At 41.6% G+C, this 22,222-nt stretch overlaps 1 protein-coding gene across 3 annotated transcripts in view; it reads left to right on the top strand.

The window, feature by feature from the left end:
* The window catches only part of kif26ba (kinesin family member 26Ba), an 87,804-nt gene extending 66,007 nt beyond the window's left edge, over window positions 1-21,797 (top strand). For 2 of the 3 annotated variants that reach the window (XM_044190165.1, XM_044190185.1), the window contains 18 exons: window positions 200-389; window positions 4,256-4,427; window positions 4,931-5,269; window positions 5,395-5,571; window positions 6,085-6,223; window positions 6,436-6,703; window positions 6,834-6,935; window positions 7,188-7,315; window positions 7,665-7,844; window positions 8,022-8,338; window positions 8,883-9,567; window positions 10,391-11,310; window positions 11,556-11,797; window positions 12,050-12,199; window positions 12,331-12,545; window positions 15,090-15,355; window positions 17,111-17,261; window positions 18,059-21,797. In XM_044190165.1, the coding sequence (XP_044046100.1) occupies window positions 200-389; window positions 4,256-4,427; window positions 4,931-5,269; window positions 5,395-5,571; window positions 6,085-6,223; window positions 6,436-6,703; window positions 6,834-6,935; window positions 7,188-7,315; window positions 7,665-7,844; window positions 8,022-8,338; window positions 8,883-9,567; window positions 10,391-11,310; window positions 11,556-11,797; window positions 12,050-12,199; window positions 12,331-12,545; window positions 15,090-15,355; window positions 17,111-17,261; window positions 18,059-18,207 (4,790 nt within the window). In that variant the 3' untranslated portion in view covers window positions 18,208-21,797. The remainder of the gene's footprint in view (window positions 1-199; window positions 390-4,255; window positions 4,428-4,930; window positions 5,270-5,394; window positions 5,572-6,084; window positions 6,224-6,435; window positions 6,704-6,833; window positions 6,936-7,187; window positions 7,316-7,664; window positions 7,845-8,021; window positions 8,339-8,882; window positions 9,568-10,390; window positions 11,311-11,555; window positions 11,798-12,049; window positions 12,200-12,330; window positions 12,546-15,089; window positions 15,356-17,110; window positions 17,262-18,058) is intronic. The other variant, XM_044190175.1, reaches the window with a different exon arrangement.
* The last annotated feature ends 425 nt before the right edge of the window (window positions 21,798-22,222 follow it).

Raw genomic sequence — 22,222 nt, 5'->3', positions numbered from 1 at the left:
TCAGGATTTTTTTGTGGTAAATTGAACTTGCGGAATGATCATTACAGAGATCCAAGACTGAAAGATTTTAATTTTTTAAAATTGAATGTTTCCTTGACTTTATTCTATTCCTTTTCATTTCACCTATCTCTTATATCCTTACCCCGTACCAACCTCTGCCCTTCCTCCTCCATTTTGACACATTTTTTCATTTTGCTAGTGTCAGGAGGCCGCAGTCGCCTCCACCTGCTGGACCTGGGCAGCTGTGATGTCAAAGTACTTGGAGGAGAAGGAGGTGGGAAAAGCAGGGAGAACTCTTCACCCAGCTCGGCCCCTCTGTGCCTTTCTCTGTCTGCCCTTGGCAACGTGATACTGGCCCTGGTCAACGGGAGCAAGCACATCCCATACAAGTAAGGTGGTGTGTTCAAGTGTATGTATTTGTGAGGAGAGTAGGAGAGAAGAGGAGAAAGGAAATGTGCTAAGATGTTTTGAATAAAGTAAGGAGAAGAAAGTGAGGTAGAAAACAAAGAAGAGGATACAAGATGTCCAGTTAACAATTTGGAGAAAGAAGTGTGGCGAGGAGGGAAGGGTGAAATGAAGAGGAAAGCAGGATGTTTTGGAGCTGGAGGAGATGAAGAGAGGAAAGCAGACAAGAGATCTCTTAAGTTGCTTCAGGTTTTGGGGACTTAATGTTATAAACAACAACAGCTGCTGTTACATATTCATCACATTCATTTTGCTGGTTAACTGACTGGCAATGAGAGCAAAGGAGAGAGAGAGAGGAGAGGTGGAGAGATAATACAGACAGAGACTGTAGCCAGGGTAAACAGTAGAAAATAAAAATACATGTTATGGGGAAAAAAATCATAATTGCTGTAGTTACGTTTAGTATGCCCGGGCAGTATACAGTATGTGCAGTATATGGACCAAACTGTACTGTAAATGTCCTCATTTTACCTTTCCCTCCATTTAATTCCTCTTTCCTTCCCTCCTTCCTCCTTTCTCTTCCACTCTCCTTAAGGCGGTGTAGCTCTATGCTTCTTGCTGGGTTAATTTAATCACCAGATTTTGCATTTACATTGCAAAACAACCTGCTACCTAACACTGAAGCTGCATGCAAGGAAAGCTGTGCTGAGTCTGGTTTGCCACTGGTGACTCAGACTGCTGTCGGATTGTAAGGGGATTTGGACTGGTTTAACAATGTATGCTGTGTTATTGCCATTTCTCTAGAACCAAGGACTGAGAACAAGTCACAGAATCACAAATCAAAAGGCTATAGAGTACAACTAAGCGAACATGGATGTGTCACTGCAGTGCTATAGTATAAGACTAGTTTATAACTATTAATTAAAACAATGGTTGTAGGTGTTTTTGAGCAGCAGGTTGCCATTAGCTCAATAATCTTCTTCCTTGGAATATAAGAGAAAGATGGGTCAGTGTCGTCATACAGTACAATAATTTGAAGGTAGTTAGCATTTGGAGACAATGAGGTACAAACTAAACTGCACCTCCAAAAGAGAGAAATTAGAGAAATAAGACCAGAGTCAACAGCAATCCTAGCAGCTCTGCATGTGAGGCTGTAAGCACAGCAATGCTTTGAGCTAAATGCTAACATCAGCATGCTAACATGCTAGCAATGACAGTGTCAAGCTGTTAAGCGGATAATGAGAAGATAATGTTTACATTGTTAACTAGCTTAGTTTAGCATGTTAGCATGCTAAAATGATCTAATTAGCACTAAATACAAAGTACACCTGAAGCTGATGGGAATGTCATTAGTTTTGCAGGTATTTAGTCATAAAACAAAGTAATGGACAAAGTGAAATTTTGAGGATTACTTGGGTTATTACAATTCATCATGTAGGGAACATGAATGTCCAAAACGTATCAAAATTTGTGCCAATCCATCTTGTAAATGTTTAAATATTTCACTGAATAAGACATTAACAAGTCAAGTGAACAAGTCAGTAATGTTAACCTGCTGGTGGTGCTAGAGGAACAGTCACAGGATCACCAAAGTCATTAGGTTTCATCATCTGGGCATCATGAATGTCTATACAGAATTTCATGGCAATCGATCCAATCGTTGTTGAGATATTTCAGTCTGGAAAAACCAACTGACAGACTGATTAACCGCTCGACCAAAAATTTGTTTAAATCCAGTTTGAGTCCAAGAACTCTGCTTTGTCAAAGGCAGAATAAATAGTAGCGATGTAAGATGCTCCCTGTGTTACGAGTCCCAACCTCACAGCCTGTGCGTCGCTGTTGGCTGGGGGCTACACACCATTGCCCAAAGGTTGCTCAGAAACATCCCGAACACAAGAAACTAAGAAAATACAGGCAGAGGGCAGCGTCTCTGCAGATACAGACTGTGCCACACACTTCTAGTGGGTCATAAGTGATGATTGAGAGGAATTATTTTTATATGAGTCCATATATTGTTTTTTAGGAAAATCCTACTTATTCTGCCTTTAGTTTCATCACAGTTAAAGGCTGAGCCTGTCTACCAGTGCTTCATTACTTTTGGGATAGGGTCCCATCCTGTTCTTATAATCCAGTACTGTTGCTAGGTAACTGGTGATTGTATGCCAGTTGATCAGTAGAATATTGGATATTATCATGTATTTGTAGCTTCCCAGTTCAAGAGAAAGCAGCAGATAGCTGTCTGTCACCACAAAGTCAACACTTTGCCCAGACAAGAATCCAAGCATCTCAGCATGATGCCAGACAAACGACAGTCTTGCAAGACCCACGTTTCAGCCACAACATGCTCATGCAGATTTAAAGGTGCTTCCCACATTCACTAAACATCAACCTTTCTCATCAGGGACTCTGTACAGCTTCTTGTCCAAAATCAGACTACTTCCCTTGCTGTATCTCTCCTCCCAGCAAAGTCCCCCTTCAGTCATACAGCTCCCTAAATTTTTCTATTAACACCCCCACTCCTATACTGTCTGGAGTCTCTGTGTCATACAAGACACTTCAGGGACACAATCAATTGTTCTATACTCCAATATCCTGTTTGACAATTGCAATTCTTATTATATTAACAATATAAGCATAGAAATTCCAGCGCGCTCTAGGAAAGTCTAGATTGTCTTAATTTATCAGTCGTACATAAGTACAAATCTGTGAGTGAACAACGTGTGGCTTCTTCAGGGGCGCTCCTTATTATATTAGTTTTTTGTATTAATGGTGATCTAGGAATTTAGATGCTGCATTCACTATAGGGTTGTTTTAATCATAGAGATCACCATGTTATATACAGTAGTCTCCCCGGTTAAAAAAAACTGTAATAAATCTAGCACAGGCTGAGAGGTAAGATCTAACCCAACCTCCCCAGCACTTGAATTAACATGCAAATGAATACTTCATGAGTCATGAATTTAGCTACATTAATCTCAGGGAGAGATATAGAGAGATAGAGATGGACTGAGGGAGAGAGAAGACGGTTTGTTGAAGCCTGAGGCAGCAAACAGAGAAAGAAGAAGAGGAGAGGAAAGAAGAGTAGAGCATCGATGAGAGAGGAGGTCAAGATAGGAGTGTGTACATACTTGTGTGTGTGTGTATGTGAATGTTTGTGTGCATGTGAATGTACACATACGTATGTGAGACTTGCCTGCAGGCTGTGTTTTTAGAAAAGGGGGACAGCAGCATGAGGTATTGGGCCACAGAGGAGCTTTACTCACTGTCAGCCTGCAGGCCACACACACACACACACACACACACACACACACACACACACGTACACACACACGTACACACACAAAAGACTCTGAATGATTGCAGTAGCCCACCCAGGAGAAAGTCTTTTCTTAAACACACAGCCTACTTTTACTCTCCCATCTGCTAGTATAATCTCTCTGGGACATAGATCATCTCCTAATATTGGATTACATAATATCCAGAGTGCTTCTTTTAAGACTTTGTTAGCTTTAGTCTGGAATAGCAACCTTTCATGTGTTTTAGCAGCATTAATCAATAACTATAATCAATAATTACCATTAAGTTTGCCTTTTGAATATTTTAGCTTCATTTATATCAATATGTTAGCCTAGTGTTTTGTCATTATTACACAGACTATTAGTATTCTCTCCAACTTGTAGAAATGTTTAGTGGTCTTGTGGCCAAGATGAGCTGTTAATAATCTTTTGTCAAATGTCAGACGTGTGGACGTCTGTTAGAAAATCGACCAGTTTTTTCACATGTTTGAGTGACTATGTGCTTTTTCCAACGTGTCTTTAGTGCTCATATCTCGGTGTATGTGCGTTACTAGGGACAGCAAGCTGACCATGTTGCTAAGGGAGTCGCTAGGCAACATGAACTGCCGGACCACCATGATTGCTCACATCTCTGCCTCACCCAGAGATTTCTCAGAAACCCTTTCCACCATCCAGATTGCTTCCCGCGTCCTCCGCATGAAAAAGAAGAAAACTAAAGTCACCGTGGTGAGTTTGAATCAAACCTTGATGCTTCATTAAAATTAAAATTTCTCTTAATCTCATAAAACTAAAACTTCAGGTACATTAAGTTCAAGATAAAGACAACTACAGTCACTGGTAAGATACCCTAAACAGATGGACATATAACTCGCTGTTAATCAATGTCAATGTTATAATGAAACATATACATCAAGCTCATAATCTTGCCGTTACGCTGAAAAATGTTTTATTTCTGGAGTTCATGTGAAAATCTTGGTTTTGTATAACTAACTACAAGTTGAAATTACTTTACTTTGAATGATGATGCGTTTGTATGTGTGTGCTGAGTTGATTTACAAACATCATGCATTTTATCACCACCTCTCCCTTCTGTATCTTTTCCGTCTCTCTTCAGTGTGAACTGTCAATTAAAGGCACAAAAAAAAACGTTCTGCAAATCTAAAAAGGGAATATTTTCTCTCTCACCACCCTACTCTGCCTCCTCCTTGCCTGTCTGTGTCTCTCCTCAGCAATACACCTCCAGCTCCTCTGGAGGAGAGAGCTCCTGCGAGGAGGGTCGCATGCGTCGTCCGACCCATCTGCGACCTTTCCATCACCGCGGTGACACTGACTCTGACCTTCCATTGCTGCGACTGTCCAGTGACCCTGACGAATACTCGAGCAGCGAGCAGTCATGTGACACAGTGATCTATGTGGGCCCAAATGGGGCTGCAGTGTCAGATAGAGAGCTGACGGACAATGAGGGACCACCAGAATTTGTACCAATTATTCCGGCTTTGCTTCGAGGTAAAACGCCAGAGCAGCAGCAAACACAAAGTCAAAGTCAGGCAGCTGGAGCCCAGAACAAGGTAATTTAAATATATTTACATTTATATATTTACATTTAGAGTTTAGACAATCAGCAGTAATCAGAAGAATATTTGTTGTAAAGAAACATAAATGACTTGTTTCTCTGTGATTTCTGCTCCAACAGGTGCAGTCTCAGCCAGAGGACCAGCCCAGTGGCCCCTCTCAGCCCCTGCCTCAGCCCTCTCAGTCACTACTTGGGCAGCCGTTGGCCCCTGTCCCAGAGGAGGGAGCTGAGTGCCTGAAGTGCAACACCTTTGCGGAGCTGCAGGAGAGACTGGACTGCATAGATGGCAGCGAGGAGGTGATGAGAGTTTTTTGTCCTTTTTTGTTGTTATTATTAAAAGAAAAGTAAAACTTTTCTGTTAGTGTGATGGGATCTGTATTTGATGGTATATTGAAAGTTGAACACATTATCTATTCAAATGGAAAAAGGGTTTTGTCTCTATCTGCTTAAAATGTTCTGCATGTATCTGCAGAACCTATTACTTGCTGTCACAACTTGAGTTTGTGGTGGCAAATTTCTGTCCCTTTCAAGGGACAAGCATGTGCTTTCAAAATGTTACAAAATAATGCATTTGAAAAGGCATTACCTTATTATTGTTGAAATATTTGTACAGGACCCTGTTCTTTGCATGTTGCTAATGCAGGTTTTTATGTTGTTAGTAGCTCAAGCGATAATTTATTCTCATCCACCAGCACTGTAGGAGACATAAGTGGAGAGCATTTCCTTTGTCAACAATCAAATCAAACTAACTTAGGTATTCTGATAAGAAGAATATAAATTTTTCATCCATCTCTCTGTCCCTTTGTTCAGGTGGCAAAGTTCCCCTTTGAAGAGGTTCCAGCGAGCAAACAAGGTGCCAAACAAGAGCCATGTCCATCTTCAGCCGTCCAAACCTCAGCTCCTTCTGCTCCTGGCTCTGCTGCTATGTTGGATACAGAAACCAAAACAGGTTAATTCACTGATCACATATACTGTAGATACATGTTGTATTCCAGCATCTTTTACTTTTTGGACCCAAATCATTTGTGACCAAAAACTGGCTTTGAAGGCTTTCGTAGACCAGTGTGACAGTTGTCGTTCTGTAAGTCAGCATCAAGTCAAGTCCCATTTTACAGTTCTTCTAACCTTTGGTCTGGGATTTGTTTGGTACAACATCTCCAGGCTCTGCATGTGCTGTAGGAGGTGCAGTGCAGTCCTCCTTCTCCTCAGCAGCAGCAGCAGCAGCAGCCTCCAGGAGGAGGACCAATGACCAGCAGCTGCAGGAGATCAAGGAGGTGGTGGAGGAGGCGGAACTGGCCCAGACGATGATCCACAGCCTGGCTCAGAGTTCTGGTTCCCCAATAGTTACTAGTACCAGAAGTGTTACAGGAAGTAACAGCATCACCTCTAACCCCCTGCACAGGGCTAAGAGCTCCCATCTACATGACAGGTGAGGACAAAATAAAGAACTGTGAATTTTATTTAGGGGTCGCACTTTTTCTTGCTGATGTTTCTGTCAGCCATTGGAATGTATTTGACGTTAATTGACATGATGTCTCGTTTATTGTCTCTCCGAACAGCCGCGAGAGTCTGAATGCGGGCAGTAACGCTGAGGGGAAGGCACGCCCATTAGGATCACCACGCCTCGGCATCGCCAGCCTGACCAAAACCTCAGACTACAGGTAAAGCACATTCATACATATGGGCAATAATATTAACTGTGGGCTTTTTCCTTTCATTCAGTTTTAATAAAAACTGTATTTAAAAAATGTTTGAAAAACCTTGAAATATTAACATAAAAATAATTCCTTGCCCATGTGTCTATTATTACTAAATCAAACCATAAATAGCAATGAAGGAGCTGCATGTGGACTAATAAACAGTCTAAATTTGTAACTGGCTCCATAATGTTTGATCCTTGTATTCTTCCTCAGGCCTCCGTCCTCCCCATCCCAACGGTGTAAAGTGTACACCCAGAAGGGCGTGATGCCGGCAACGCCCCCTCTGTCCTCACACACTCTGGCTCAAGACGGCCAGGCCACAGATGCTTTGACCTCAGACAGTACGCACCTTTCTACCCATTAATGCTTTAGAATTGTGCTTATACTGAAACCTTGAAATACATTTTGATATTTATGATGATCGATATTTCAACTGTTTAAAATATAACTTTAAATTATTTCTACTTGTTTTTTATATGCTGTCAATAGTCAACAGAGTCTACGTTACTGTCTTACTGTAAGGCATATAAAATATAGTCACATACTGAGTCATCTGAGCACAACACAGTTGATCTGCATAATAAACAGTGGTTTGAAATTGGCATCATAGTGTGATGCCAATTTCCATGTATTCTGCACTTGGAAAACAAAATGAATTACAACGCCAAATGTGTGTTTTTGATTCTGTAGACAGTTTGGCTGCAGACAGCGGCCGATCCTCCACAGAGTCCCTGCTGTCCAGGACTTCTCCGGTGGGCATGAGCCTACAAGTCCGAGAGCCAACTCCATCTTTGTCTGCCAGCCTGGGCTCCGCTGAGACACTCTGTGACGATGACGTCCCACCGATACCCTTGGACACGCACAGGGATGGTGAGTTGCCGTTAAAAAATGCTATTTTTACACAGTGAAAGGGGGGTGAGATGCAAAATAAATCAAATGAGTCATATGCAAACCCTTACAATTATGACGACAAACATGTACCACACTAAGCAAGGACAAAATTAACAAATGTGGTAACTTGGTTCTCATACTCTCCTCCACTTGCAGCCTCAGGACCGGCAGTATGTGTAGGAACAGTTGGACCTCTGTCGCTTGAGGAGGATGAACTTGTGTACACTGTGGCTTCTGGAGGTAAGGAGGACCTTAATGGTATAGCTCTCATGGAGACTCGGGCCCTGACCTGTCGTCCAACGAGCATCATCAGCTTCAACAGCGACTATTGCTCTGTCACTGCCCTCACCTCAGGCACTCAAGCCCTCAGCGTCATCAGCGGTACTGCTGAGGATGGAGCTCTGGAGGAATATCACATGCCTGTAGGTCCTGCAACAACCTCAGGGGTTACAGAGGTTGTTGCCATGGCAGAGGTTAGTGTGACTGACTTGCTTTGCATTTACAGTGTCTAAGATCATTTGGTATGCGGATATGTGTGCTAAACTAAAGCTATAGTTATGTTTTCACATATGGCTGATTTGATATGATTTGAACCATAAGAACCAAATACAGAAAAATAGCCACCACAGAAAAGGCCATAGACTAGGGTTGTGGGGCCAACATGGCTGCCACTGAACAGTGATGGGAAAATCTGTCTCATTATGAGGTTCTATGAATCTCCAGGTAATCAAATGTATACCTTTTTTTAATTAAAAAACTAATTCAGATTAAAATGCACATATGATGCAGATTTATTTTTTCACAATCTTGCTGTGTTGATGAATCACAAAGTATTTATTATATTCAATAATACTTCATGTGACATTTCATGTTATATTTAGCTGCCAGAATCTGAATAAAGTCTAACGAACATGGCAGCCTTTTTGTACTACTAGACCAGAGCCTAAATCTTATATTTTGTAAATTGTTTTTTGGATTTCAAGATGCCATGCCCAATTGAATTTTGTCCTGTTGTAGGTGGCCATGGCCAAGCTGCGAATAGAAGGTGAAGCCTTAGCCACAGTGATGTCTAACTGTGGTTCACCCATCTCCTCCTGGATGAGTGATCTGAGCGTGGGCAGTGAAGCTGACCAGTCACTCCACAGCTTCAGTCAGTCCCAGAGCCAGCAAGGGGAGGCCCTGGCTGAACCTGAAACCAACCAGGGCCTTTCCTTTGGAATGGAGGGGCTGGGTGATTATGAAAGCTGTGGCAGCCCGAGAAGAGGGAGTCTGGAAGGAGAGGTGGTGCTGTCAGAAAACGGGAGTGATAAGGGAACTCCAACCAAAGACAGGCTGAGGAAACTGCCCCCGTCCATGGCTAAAACTAACATCCAAATTCTGGCAGGACCTGGTAACTTCTCTCCCTTCAAGACCACAATCAGTGTGCACCCATGTGTGGCTGTCAAACCCATGGTTATACAGGAACCAACCATCCTCTCTTCACCTACCAGCTTAATGAAAGACCCAGGCAAATTTAATGCACCACTTTTAGCTACGATTTCCAGTGAGATGAGCTTTGAAGACCCCTGGTTGAAGCGTGACATGGAGGAGGGGAGGTCCAGGGAGCTTGTGTGTGAAGTGAGGTCGGGAAAGAGGGAGGTAGAGCATTCAAAGAGCCAAGCTGGAGCTGGGACTGGAGACCACCGGAGCTTCTGCAGGGATGGTAAGCAGGGCTGGACTGGGAAAATAATTCAGGCTGGGAATGTAACGTCAGCCCACGCCGATCTCCACATGTTTGCAACAGACCACGTAGACTGTAACCGCTTTGTTGAAATATTTTTACTGTTTACTGTTTATATCAGTAACATATCTTAAAGTGTCTTCAGTTTGAAGAGTTAGCCAAATAGTTAATATATTATCTCTATGCATATGCATCTCTTGCTTTCCTACATAGCATGATGTGTTAGTGCTATGTGTTGATGCAATTTGTTAGTTTTTAAAAACAAAGAAGCAACCCGGGAAAGGTAGTTGTGATATTATGAAGTGTTGAGGGTGGCCCTGCAAACACGTTTTTTTTCTCATGAACATATCTGTAATTTTCCAGCATTTAGCTGCACTTTCCTCCAGGACTTTTCTAGTTTTATGGCGCTCCCTCTCAACTACACCTTTTCTCTTTCTGTCGTTCTCTCTTTCACCTGCTCTGTCCATTTTTTCTGCACACTGTTCAGTCAAGCGCACTCAACGCACTGACTGAATGTTGTGTTGATGTATACGTGCGTGCGACCAGTCGCGTTTGATTACAGGCAGAGATATCATCAGGTTATAAACATGCAGGGGGGCTGACAGTCTACAGTTCTGAGTGACTACCTGCCCTGTTTTCCCTTTGATTTACCCATTTCATTTTGCATTTTTAACACTGGCCTGACACATCGGGTGCTCCCGATGGTCCTTATGGGCCTGATGGTAAGAAACAGTGAAATGTAAAGATTTGCAGGATTCTTAAATTAAGTCTATGTTCTTTCTTATTTGCTTTTCTTCATAAACAGGTGGGGATCATAGTAGCTCTAGTTCAGGTGGTGAGGTTGTGTCATCTCCAGATTCCTTTAAGAGAGTGGTGGATGGCTGTGAGATGGTTGCTGTTGTTGCCCAGGGAGAATGCCTGACGAGTGTCTACAGCCCAGATATCCACCGTACTGCCAGTCTTCCCCACGGCTGGCACCGTCTCAACCGGCACGACGATTTAGACAATGGAATCGAGTACCGTAATCTTGGCGTCACCACTTCAACTCCCTGCAGTCCCCGCGCCACACTTGACCGCCGGGGATCAACTGGAAAACAGGGCTTTTTCTCCCACAAGAAGGGGGGAATCCCACCTCTGCCACCGGTACGGAAGTCCAGCCTCGACCAGCGGAACAGAGCAGCCAGCCCTCTCCACCAGCCCAGCCACGGAGTCTCATTACTGGGCAGCTTAGCAGATGATGCAGGTGTCACCAGACAACGAGGCTCCAGCATTGACAGCAGTAGACTTTTCAGCGCCAAGTTGGAACAGCTTGCAAACAGAACCAACTCTCTGGGTCGTGTCCACAACTCCCACAGTGGTTCCCACCACTACGACTGCTTCTCTCTGGAGAGGGGGGGGAGCCTAAGAGGGGGAGGAGGAGGAGTGAGGGGGGACAGCACCATGCCTCGTACTGGCCGCAGCCTCACCCGTGCTGGATCAGTATCTTCTCCTACTGGAAACACTAGCAGCCCCAGTTTCAGTGCCAGTCCCGGTCCAAGCAGTGCTCCTCAGTCACCAGCTAAAAACAGTGGCCAGTCAAAGATTTCAGCAGTCAGTAAGCTGCTGATGACCAGCAGTCCCAAGGCCAGGAGTCTGTCTGCCTCCAGCACCAAGACTCTGAGCTTCTCCACCAAGTCTTTAAGCCAAGCTGCCAGCCGCAGCTCCAGCCTTCCTCCTAATGGAAAGGTAGGAAGGAATATTTCTGCACCGTAAATGAACACGCTTTTAACACCTGTAAACTACATGACTCTGCTCATCAGACAAAACTAGATGATCCACTCAGTTTTAATGCCTGTGAGACCTTCCTCTTTATGCACTTTCAGTTTTACACAAGAAACACAGAACACATTCATAAATTACTCAATGCAAGTAAGTTGTCATGGCCTCCGTTTCTCATTCCATCCACCTAAGCCATTTATCTGTTTCCTCAGCCCCAGAACTCAGTCCAGGGCCCTCTGCAGCAGCAGGGACCTTCCCCTGGATCCTGGTCTACCCAGTCTTTGAGCCGCAGTCGAGGGGGAAGCCTGGCTGCCAAGCTGCCTCTCCGGGCTGTCAACGGTCGAATCTCAGAGCTCCTCCAGGGAAGTGCAGGCTCACGTTCCAGGAGTCATGCCCAGGGAGGAGGCACAGATCCATCTCCATCAGGAGAGGAAAGAGGAGTTGGAGGGGCAGGGTTAGCCAGTTTTACTTTATTTTATTTTGCATTTCAAGCCTTTAGTAGGACATCCTAAACAAAGGAAATTCTGATGGTCTAAGGTGCCAGCTGAAATATCGTCAGTTCAACTTCCAGCACTTTTGCTGCATGTCATTCCCTCTGCTCTCCACTGTAAACTATTAACTAAAAAAGGCAAAATGCCATTAAAACTAATTCCAAAAATAATCTGTTTATGGTTTAAACTCTTTTATCCTATTTTCCTGTTCTCAGTGGAGGGGGAGCTGGAGCGGGAGGTGGGGGTGGAGCTGGCCTGGGAGAGGAGAGGACAGCAGTGGTCCAAACGCTGCCCTCCCCCTACAGCAAGATCACAGCTCCTAGAAAACCACACCGCTGCAGCAGCGGCCATGCTAGTGACAACAGGTATAAGCTCAAGTTCACTGAGAAATGTAAAATGTTTAATTTTCACAAAATACTTTTGGTGCTGCCTAAAAAAAAAATATATATTTTTTTTTATTTTACCTTTAACTGTAATCTCATTTTGCCTCTAACAGCAGTGTACTGAGTGGCGAGCTCCCCCCGGCCATGGGGAAGACAGCCTTGTTTTACCACAGTGGAGGCAGCAGTGGCTATGAGAGCATGCTGAGAGACAGCAGCGAGAACACAGGAAGTACCTCCTCCGCTCAGGACTCCCTCAGCGAGTACAGCTCAGCCACCACCTCCTCCAGACGGAGCTCCAAGAGCAGCAAGAAGAGCAGAAGCAACACAGGTCACAATTAAACAATATAAACCTATTTTGTAAATATTGCTTTAATGACATTTTCACTTAATTGGATCATGGAGGGCAACAAGAAAAACAAATAATTGAGGGAATTGGCTTACTATTGTTTATAGGGGGGTAAATATATGCCATTTTCCCTAATCAGTTGAGCTGCAGCACCCCTTAATTTAGATATGACAACGCTATGAGTGTGATCTCAATTACACTTATGTGAAAGTCATGAAACTACAAACACCCTGTGGCAACAAGAGCTCAAACTCAACAAAATCAAATGAGAACTGCGCTCATGGTTAGTTTTCATGAATAAATAATTAACCTCTGAATCAGTGAATGCCAAATGCATAGATGACCATTTTTATTCAGTTTATCCTGTTCTCAATATGTATTCACGCTTAGCTTTTAGAGCTGAAAAGCACCTAAATAATTCTTGTATAATGAAATCTACAGAGGTGAAAAAATGTTTGAAAAAATGTGATCAGAAGCTAAAGCTTTTAAAAAAGCAATAGAAAGTAAGACAGAACTGATCGAAAGAAAGAGAAAGACCTCTATGAAAAAGAACCACGAGAAAGCAATGAACAGGTAAGGGAAAAGTGAAGAAAGCTGTGGTTGCAGAAGGAGGCAGGTAAGAAAGGTGACCCTGACCACCCATCTGTGAAATGGTAAAGGGAATCTGCTGGTGTGGGCTGTAATGAATATATATTCACCAGAACACCACACAGAGAGGCTGCCCACCAAATTACACTCACACTGGTTAACCATGAGGATTGATATGTGCATAAAATCAGATTGGACGGAGGCAGCTCTTTAAATTGGAGTAACCCTTTCCGTCCATGTGTGTAGGGTGCAGCCTCACCTCTAGATTCACTCTCATTTTCATTTAACCACAACTGATTTTGTGCTTCAAATAGAGCATTCACTGTCACAAGAAGAGACAAAGACAGAAAGGATGAATCTGTGTTTGTTGCACATGTTCATGGATACAGCAATTCAGTCCCAATTCAGGCAGACATAGTATAAATAGTAAGAGGAAGAAAGGGCAGATGTGCCACAGACTGAAGCGACCGAAATGTTAATCACATCTCTAGGTGAGTCTCTCTTTGTGCTTCATTTCCATTAGATTGGATTCACAAGCTCTCTCTCTAGATTTTTCTTCCATGTCTCTACGTCTCCTCATCTTTTTTTATCTATTCCTCTCACAATTTTTCAACCTCATTTGTTCAGCTCTCTCCCCTTGCACCTTCTCCTCCCTGCAGACCCTCATTCTTTCTCCGTGTCCCCTTATATTCCTCTTGCTAGTACGTAATGAAATACAAACGTCTCTGCTTGACCTCTCAGTGCCACACTGAGACCAAAAGACAGCCGCAACCTTATTAAAATCTCCACTTTCTGTCTCTCTCTGTCGGTTCCTGTTAAATCTGATAACTCTCATTCCTGTCAACATGATTGGCAATTTCTATGCAAAGTGTGTGTTCACGTATGAGTGTGTGTGTTCAATCTAGCGTAGTGGGCAGATTAGAGAGTGACCTGCTACTCTTATCTATGAGCTTCATGAACAGAGACTAAACTTTTTATGTCGCTTCGCACTCCATTATCTGTTTCGCGTTCCCTCTTTCAATCACTCAAAACTTTTCTTTTGTGCTTTCCTTTCTGCCTCACTCCAGTGATTCATTCATTTCCCTCTCTCTCCTCTCATACCAATATTCTGCTTCTATATCCATGTACTGTCTTCCTGTTTTCCCATGTAAGATACTTATTCTAATGTAAAGCAAATGGTAAAGAGTGAGAACATGTAGGGATTCCCTGTTGAGCGCAAGAACACTTAAGTTGTACTGTATCTACTGTACAACTGTGGATTGAAACAATAACACATGTGCAGCTGAAAACATGTTTTTTCTTGTGTTTACCTTTTCATCCTAAATGTATATGTATATCATCCAGAAATATAACTGAATGGTGAGAAAACATCACTGAGCCATGTGGGCTCACCAATATGTGTTTATTATGTTAAATTAAAAGGTATAGGTAGACGTTTTTGGGAAACACACTTACTTGCTTTCTTTCCGAGAGAAATTACACTATTCCTTTAATTGTATAGACTGGAAAGAGAATAAATCCATGGAATATATTTAGCAATGAATATTGCTGGTGTTATTCTGCCAATTATTTGAGCAGAATATTTTCTTAGTTGATCAAGTCATGTAATTCAGTAGTAGAAATTAATTGAGTATCAAGCTAAGCCATGCTAAAGCAGTTTGTATGGTGTAGTGTACATGTTTATGGTTAAAATGGCTAATGGCAATTCATCACTTGTAGAAAAATTAAAGAATAAATATTTTGTGTAATTTTTTGCCATGCGTCTATAGAGCAGTGTTAGGATAAACATTGAACAATGTGGATAATTCATGCTACTCAATAAATGAATCAGAGCTACAGTATATAGCACCAAATATGTTTCTATGTCTCGTTAACATTTTATGACAACCTCTGGTGGTGTGTAACACTCTTCTTATTTCATCTTATTTGTTCTTTCAGGCCTCCAACGTCGTCGTCTGATCCCAGCACTGACCTTGGACTCTTCCTCCTCCTCAACATCTCACCGCTCCTCCAAACAGGCCATCACTTCCTCTTCTTCCTCCTCCTCCAGCCCAGGTGCATGCTGGGTAGATGGCCCACTGGGGCCCCCGGTTCCCTCAAACCTCAGAGCCACGACTGCAACGACAGAAACTTTTGAGATCAAGGTGTACGAGATAGATGACGTTGAGCGACTGCAGAAGAGGAGAGACAAAGGAGGGAGCAAGGTGAGAAGGAGAAGGGAGGCAGGTGAGGCATGGGTAAGAGGAGGGAAAGACAAACCTGAGCTACACGGCGGCTGTAGCTCTGGGGGTAGAGCCAGGTGGTAGAGGGTTGGTGTTTTGATCCTTATCTCCTCCTGTCCACATGTCGAAGTGTCCTTGAGCAAGACACTGAAACCCAAATTGCTCCTCATGTATGCGTTGGAGGAAAAATTCAACTTTATGGATTCAACTTTATTGTCATTACACATGTACAAGTACAATGATGGTGAGATGAGAAAAGAAATGGACCTTAGGGAAAGGGGATAGAGAGCAGAAGAAAATAATGAAAAGAATATCTGTGAGTGTGTCTTTATAGTAAAGGTGCATGTTGTCAATAAACACACAAATGTACCATGCAGCATTTGTAGCATTGATAATGATGCACTTGAACAATAATGAGTTCCAACTGGACCACAGTTAAGATTTTGGGCTTCAGTTTGTAAAGTGTTCAAGTGCATCCATCCTAAAGAAAATGCAGAGAGAATGTTTACAATCCCCTTGAAAAATTTACTATTCACCACAGTTTTCCCACAATGTTGTGGATGTCAGTATTCTGATGTTTAACCAGAGGTTGTTTTCACCAGCTGTACAGGTAAAAGAGGATATGACTTTTTTCAGACACAGTCTCTGAGAATTGCAGACATGGCAGGTACAGATCAGATTAGAATTCCCCAATCTCTGCGGGTAAAAGTAACTCATTCAAATACAGTAGGGCTAAAGTGAGGGAAAGGGGTAAGATAAGGAAAGGGGGATAACAGAAAAAGGAGGGAGAAAGTGTGGAAGAAAGCATTTGGAAACAAAAGAGGGAACAAAGAAAGCAGGAAAGGGTTTAAAAAAAGGAGTGTGTGAGTAGAATATACTGTATGGTGGCAGGGTGAGGAGGAATGAGGAATGGATGTGGGGAGAAAATTAAAGGTGGAGAGCCAAAGAGAAGAAAAAGAAGCTCAGAGGGCACGAGGCATATTGCACTTGATATCAATGAAATTTATTTGATGAATAATAGTTATGGGAGACATTAAAATGCATTAAGTGTTCTGTTGGACACTGTTGCTGGAGGAGAACAAGAGGAGGAGGCTGGAGAAGAAAAAAAACATAGGAAGCTAAGGGACCTGAGTTACTATATACGTCAATGAGGAAAGAGTTTTAAAAATACAACAGTAAGGATTTTCACGAAATGAATGACTCAACATTAGCTCTACGTTCTGTATGAATTGTGGGCTTTTTTTTTTCAAATAAATCAACATTGTATTCCCCCTGTGTTACTTTTGAAGTATCATTTTAAAAATGATTAAAAATTCCCAAGATTTAGCAGAATACAGAATAACTAGTGGTACTGTAAAACTCATGACATTGTTGCAAATGAATGCATGGTGCAGGTTTTTGGGTTTCCACTCTTAAATCTTTATGTATTCAGGGGAGGGAGCATTGTGAGCTTTGGGGAAAAGGATGGGAGGGAAAACCATGAAACATAGATTTTCCCAGCAGCGGCCTTAAGAAAGCCACTTAACCCCCGACTGCTCCAGTGCAGCGGCTCAGTGTTTGAAAGTACTCGACTGCGGTCACACTGAGAGTCGATGAGGTGTGAATGTATGTAGCTGTGTGAATGTTAAGCACGCTGCCACTGAAAGAGAGCCACATGTGTTTCACAACACACTCCTCCGGATAAATAAAGGTGAATAAAATCCATATCTACCTGTCTGTCCTCTCTCTGCGTGTCAGGAGGTGGTTTATGTCAGCGCCAAGCTCCGTCTGTTGGAGCACCGTCAGCAGAGAATCAGTGAAGTCAGAGCCAAGTACCAGTGTCTGAAGAAGGAGCTGGAACAAACCAAACAGTACCTGATGCTGGAGCCACACAAATGGATCACCGAGTGTAAGTAGGACTTGGACACATCAGGGAGTGTATGTGTGTTTGTGTTTGAGCCTAACCATGTATTCTACACTAGTGGTTCTAAACAGGTTAGAAAATTATTTTCACAAGACTATTAATGAGGCAAACATTATCCATATTATAAGTTATCAAGCATATTTATCTCAAATGTTTTTCTTGTCAACTGTTGTCAGCCTAGAGCACTCTACATATTCAAAGTGTAATGGCAGTTTCATCCAATTGCTTTGGTTTTGTTTGTTTAAAAAGGTTGAGAATGAGTGTTCACATCTGTTCTTTATATCACAACCAAATGAATGAAAATGAGTCACAAATATATATTTTCACTTTTAAAAGGCTCAGTAATTTCCTAAAACAGCCAGGTACTGTAGTTTTTAGCTAACTTTGCTCAATCAGGAGTAAATAGTGGACTATTATCAGCTGCAGATTAACACACAGTTGGAGCTCTAGTGAGTTATTAACAGCAGCAGGTGGATGTGAGACCAAATCAAAATAAACTACAGTGCCCCTTTTTATTGTAATAGTTTTGGACAACAATGGAGCTCTATGACACAGAAGAATAAGATGTACCAGGCTTTGGATACACAGACAATACTTGCTGGTCGTATCAATTAATTGTTGGCTTTGGTCTTTTCATGGAATTTGTCGACAATAAGAAACATGTAGAATACCACCAGACTTATCCTTTAAAATGATTTATATACTCAAAAACATATACATATACTGTAACATTCTTAGCAAGGTGTGTCATATTTTTTCTCTGCCTGTCTGCCCATATCCAGTTGAGCTACAGCAGGCTTACGAAGTGGACTCTCTGGAGTATTTGGAAGCTCTGGAGACAGTGACAGACAAACTGGAGACCAGAGTCAACTTCTGCAAAGCCCACCTCATGATGATCACCTGCTTCGATGTGTCCTCAAGACATCGGTAAACAGATGGAGGGATGGAGAGCTGGAGGACAGAGAGGCAGACACACAGCTAGACTCAATAAGATGTCGACATTTGGACCCTTTGCCCCCTGATTAATCAAACACCTTTAGAAAATATCTCCTAAACTAATACATCTCATTGGATGACTGGATAGTTGGAAAGGAGGGATACAGGGATGGACTGACCGCTTGATCCTGCATGTCAACCTTATGTCTCTTCCAGATGTAAGTAGGCTGAAGGACAGATGGATGGAGATATGGAGGGATAAAAGGAATTGAGATATATAGAGATTTATAACAGGACAGAAGAGTTTGTAGATTTTTTTTTTCTTAGGGCTTGGAAACAACCTCAGAAACAGACATTGAACAGCATCTCACAGACTATGAATCAGCTAAATGATGGTTCTGAGTCTGAAAAGAAACATCAAACATAACCAAGTGAACAATTGGACTGCTGAGACACCTCTTAGACTGAGTCAAACATTTAGGAATGTATGGGAGGAAAGGAGTGAGTTTACACAGTCGAGAGCCATCGGCTGTAAATACAGAGTGCTGACTACAGAATGGTCTGGTATTGTTGTGTAGTAAATTAAAGAGACTGACCAAGAGAAAGACAGCAGGACCAAGAAACATGATTTAGATAAGTGCCTTGTGAACATTTCAACAATACCAAGACCAATTCTCTTTCTCTCTGAATTTGTGTACATGCAGTAAGTATGGTGCTAGCATAGAAAAAATACAACACAAAAGATTAGTGTCCTTGGAAAATCTTTGAACTTATAGCCATTTCTAAATGTGATGTTTTACTGTGGGTCAGTGTTTCACTATATCATAAACAAATTGTATGTTTGAATGGTCTTTGGTACATTGATGAGATATTACACTAAATTTAAACTGGATCCCTAACTAAAAAAGTTAAAGAAGACCTACAGAACACAGAGACTAACACCAAGTCCTCTTTAAAACAACAAAACTGTTGCAAGGACCAAAAATCGAATTTGAAAAAAACGTACATGATTTTTCCAGGACACAGAGTTGTGTGTGTTTAAAAACAAAGAAAAAAAAACACTTAACTCTAGTTTCTTGCGGTGGTTGTTTTTACCTTGACTTCACTCACAAACAGAGCACTTCTGAATTTTGACCCTGTTTCCCCTGATACAGATGTGGTGGCTTTTTCATGTTCACAAAGCAATGAAACGTCTAAGTCACGTAGGAGTGGAAATGAAAATGTTTTATGATCTCTGATCCAGTGTGAAGTACATCCATTGATTGACTTGACTGACTGTCAGTCATTTGTATCTGTGTTGTTCTGCTCTATTCTAAAAGAAACTGAATGATCCGTCAATGTGTGTGTTTTATAATAAGGTATCCTTTTTTATTTGAGTGCAATGGGACCATGTAGAGACGCTGTATGATAGTAGGCTAATGAAAATAGGTTAAAGAGATATTTAAGAGTAAATTGTGAGGAAGGCAGAGTTAAAATGTCCTCCTTCCTGTATTACTGGAACAAAGTAGTGAATTTAGAAAACTTACTTGGGACTACAATTATGGGTATAAATTTAAATTGTTCCAGTATTGTCTTTTATTGAAAGGACACAGACATTATAAAGGAACAACTAAAAATATACTGTATATATAAAGGAATGAAAGAGAACTAAAGAAAGAAGAGGATGATGACCAAATTAAGAGGCAAAGATCTCTGCCTGGTTCCATTTTTTTTTGGACGGATAGCAACATTTATGATTTGTTAATATTATTATCTATGGTGCTTGAGATGTTTATGATCTAAATGTTTGTACAAATACAAATATATGAAAGAGCCTCTGAAATACAGACCAATACCCTTCAAATGCTTCTTCTACATCGCTGTCATCATGTCTGTTGTTCCCGACATCACCACCCTCTCCTCTGAATGCCTTTTGCCCAGCAAGCAGAGAGCATTGTGGGAGATCCTGTTTGTTGTCTGAGAGGTAAAAGGAGGAATAGACACCGACTTCACAGGAGTGGAAATGCTGTAATGATATTGGTATGATTTGTCAAAAGCGTCACAGTGCTAAATTTATCCTAATAGAGCAAACTCAGCTTTTATCTTTTCCACTGGACTCACACAGAAACAGGAAATGACCTTAAATGCATAAGGTCTTGATCTTCTCATGGTTGCGTAAAGAGGTAACAGTCATTAATTTCATGTGGCGTACACCTGCTGTGACAGTCACAAGATAACCTAGTGGGAAATTACCCCAGAAACTAAGATGCTTTTGACAGACTGGACCCACGAAGTGTTTTCACAGGAGGCGGGCGAAGCAGCCCTGTGACATCTCTGATCGTTTCAGTTCACCGTGCCAGTCATGAATGAAGGTTTATTTATTTGAGCTCAGGAGAGCAGAGTCGCTTATTATTATGTTCTTATTTATTTACACCTTATGATCTTAAAAGTTACTATGCATTTAAGAAAAAGAAAAAATAACTGTACATACTTTGCTGAGCCCATGTCATTTATAAATATATATACTGTACACATATCATATATACACTCATTTTTATTTTATATATTTTCTGTTTCTATTTCATTTGCTCCTGTTGTTCCTGTTGGAGATTGTAATGGGTTTGGGTTTCCTCAAACATTCACATCCAAGGTAGTTATGTGGTTCCAGCACAACAGGAATTTCAGTCGATTAATTACAGACCAGAACTTAAAAATTAGTATTAGCTAGTATATGCTGCAGTATTAACTACAGCCTTGTGTAATTAGCAGTGGATGTTTTGGGAACCCCAACCTCAGGATGAGCTAAACGGCCTGTACGTGTTTCCAGATTTAAGATGCTATGTGTGACATTTCTTCCTTAATGTGTCACTGCCAAATCTACTATGGTAGCGCTTTATAATTCTAGCAATAATTGTGACAAATACCTGAGGTTTTGGTGGCCCCATATTGTTTATAGATAATGTAATAGTCCATTTGTTCCTTTTTCATTAGATGCAACTATGCTAAAAGGGATGCACTCATTGTCTGGTGCTTTAAATAAAATGATTCACCAAATGCTCTCTGTTATATCAGGTTGGAGGGCAAAAACACACACAGTCTAATGAACAAATTGACGTATGTGCTGTTATGTGTTTTTGCTGGAGTGTTCAAGAATTATAATGTGTTATCTGGAAATCTGACACATAGCATCCTTAAGTTCTTAAGGAGTATTGTGTGTTACAGTCAGAACACATTTTTCAGAAACAGATTTTATCAGTAGCAGTAAGACACTGAGTTCTGATCAGTTGTAAGACAGTGGGTCAGTGGTTGGAAAATCTCTGCATAACTGATTAAAACCAGTTTGTGTGTGTCAGTTAAAAGTGCCAATCTGTTGAGTAGAAGAATGAGTTATTTCCTGTGAGAATTTCGCAGGGTTACGACACATGATCAGTGCAAACCAGAGAATAAGAAGTGTGAAATTTTCACTGTGTGTGTCGTTTCCATGATTTAAGACAGCAATCACAACGTCCTCTGCAGATTTACTGTTTTTGAGAAATGTGGTCCGACGCATTGTGTTGATGGAAGAGCAAGCTGGAGGGATGTAAATAAAGAAATGTATCGAAAGAGTTTCACATCTGATTCTTCATTCTAACACAGAACAGTCAACAAAGTACCAACCAGACGTCCGGCATGTGGTCTGTCCCAATCCCAATGAAATATCCACATTTTGCATTTTGACTCAAACACATCACACATTTAAAAGATCTACTGGAAATGCAACTGCAGGAGGTTTTATTCCACTACTTTCAGTAAGAGGAACTAAAGTATATTTTTAGCCATGTCCTCTGATGTTTTTTCCACATCACCTATTATTTGTTTTGGGATTCCTGTGTGCATGTGCAGCAGCCAAATGGATACAATAAGAGAAAGTAGTTTTGGTTTCATTTATACAATACATCACTTGCTATTTGGGATAATGCAGTTATTCCACTCTCAGGTAGCCTACAGTTGATCACTGCAAAGCTTCAAAGGTTCATTTGTTTCTTCTGGGA

The sequence above is a fragment of the Siniperca chuatsi genome, linkage group LG1 (genome assembly GCF_020085105.1).
Source record: "Siniperca chuatsi isolate FFG_IHB_CAS linkage group LG1, ASM2008510v1, whole genome shotgun sequence".
NCBI lineage: Eukaryota > Metazoa > Chordata > Actinopteri > Centrarchiformes > Sinipercidae > Siniperca > Siniperca chuatsi.
The sequence above is the reverse complement of the archived record's forward strand: the minus strand, read 5'-3'. Positions and strand labels throughout refer to the sequence as shown.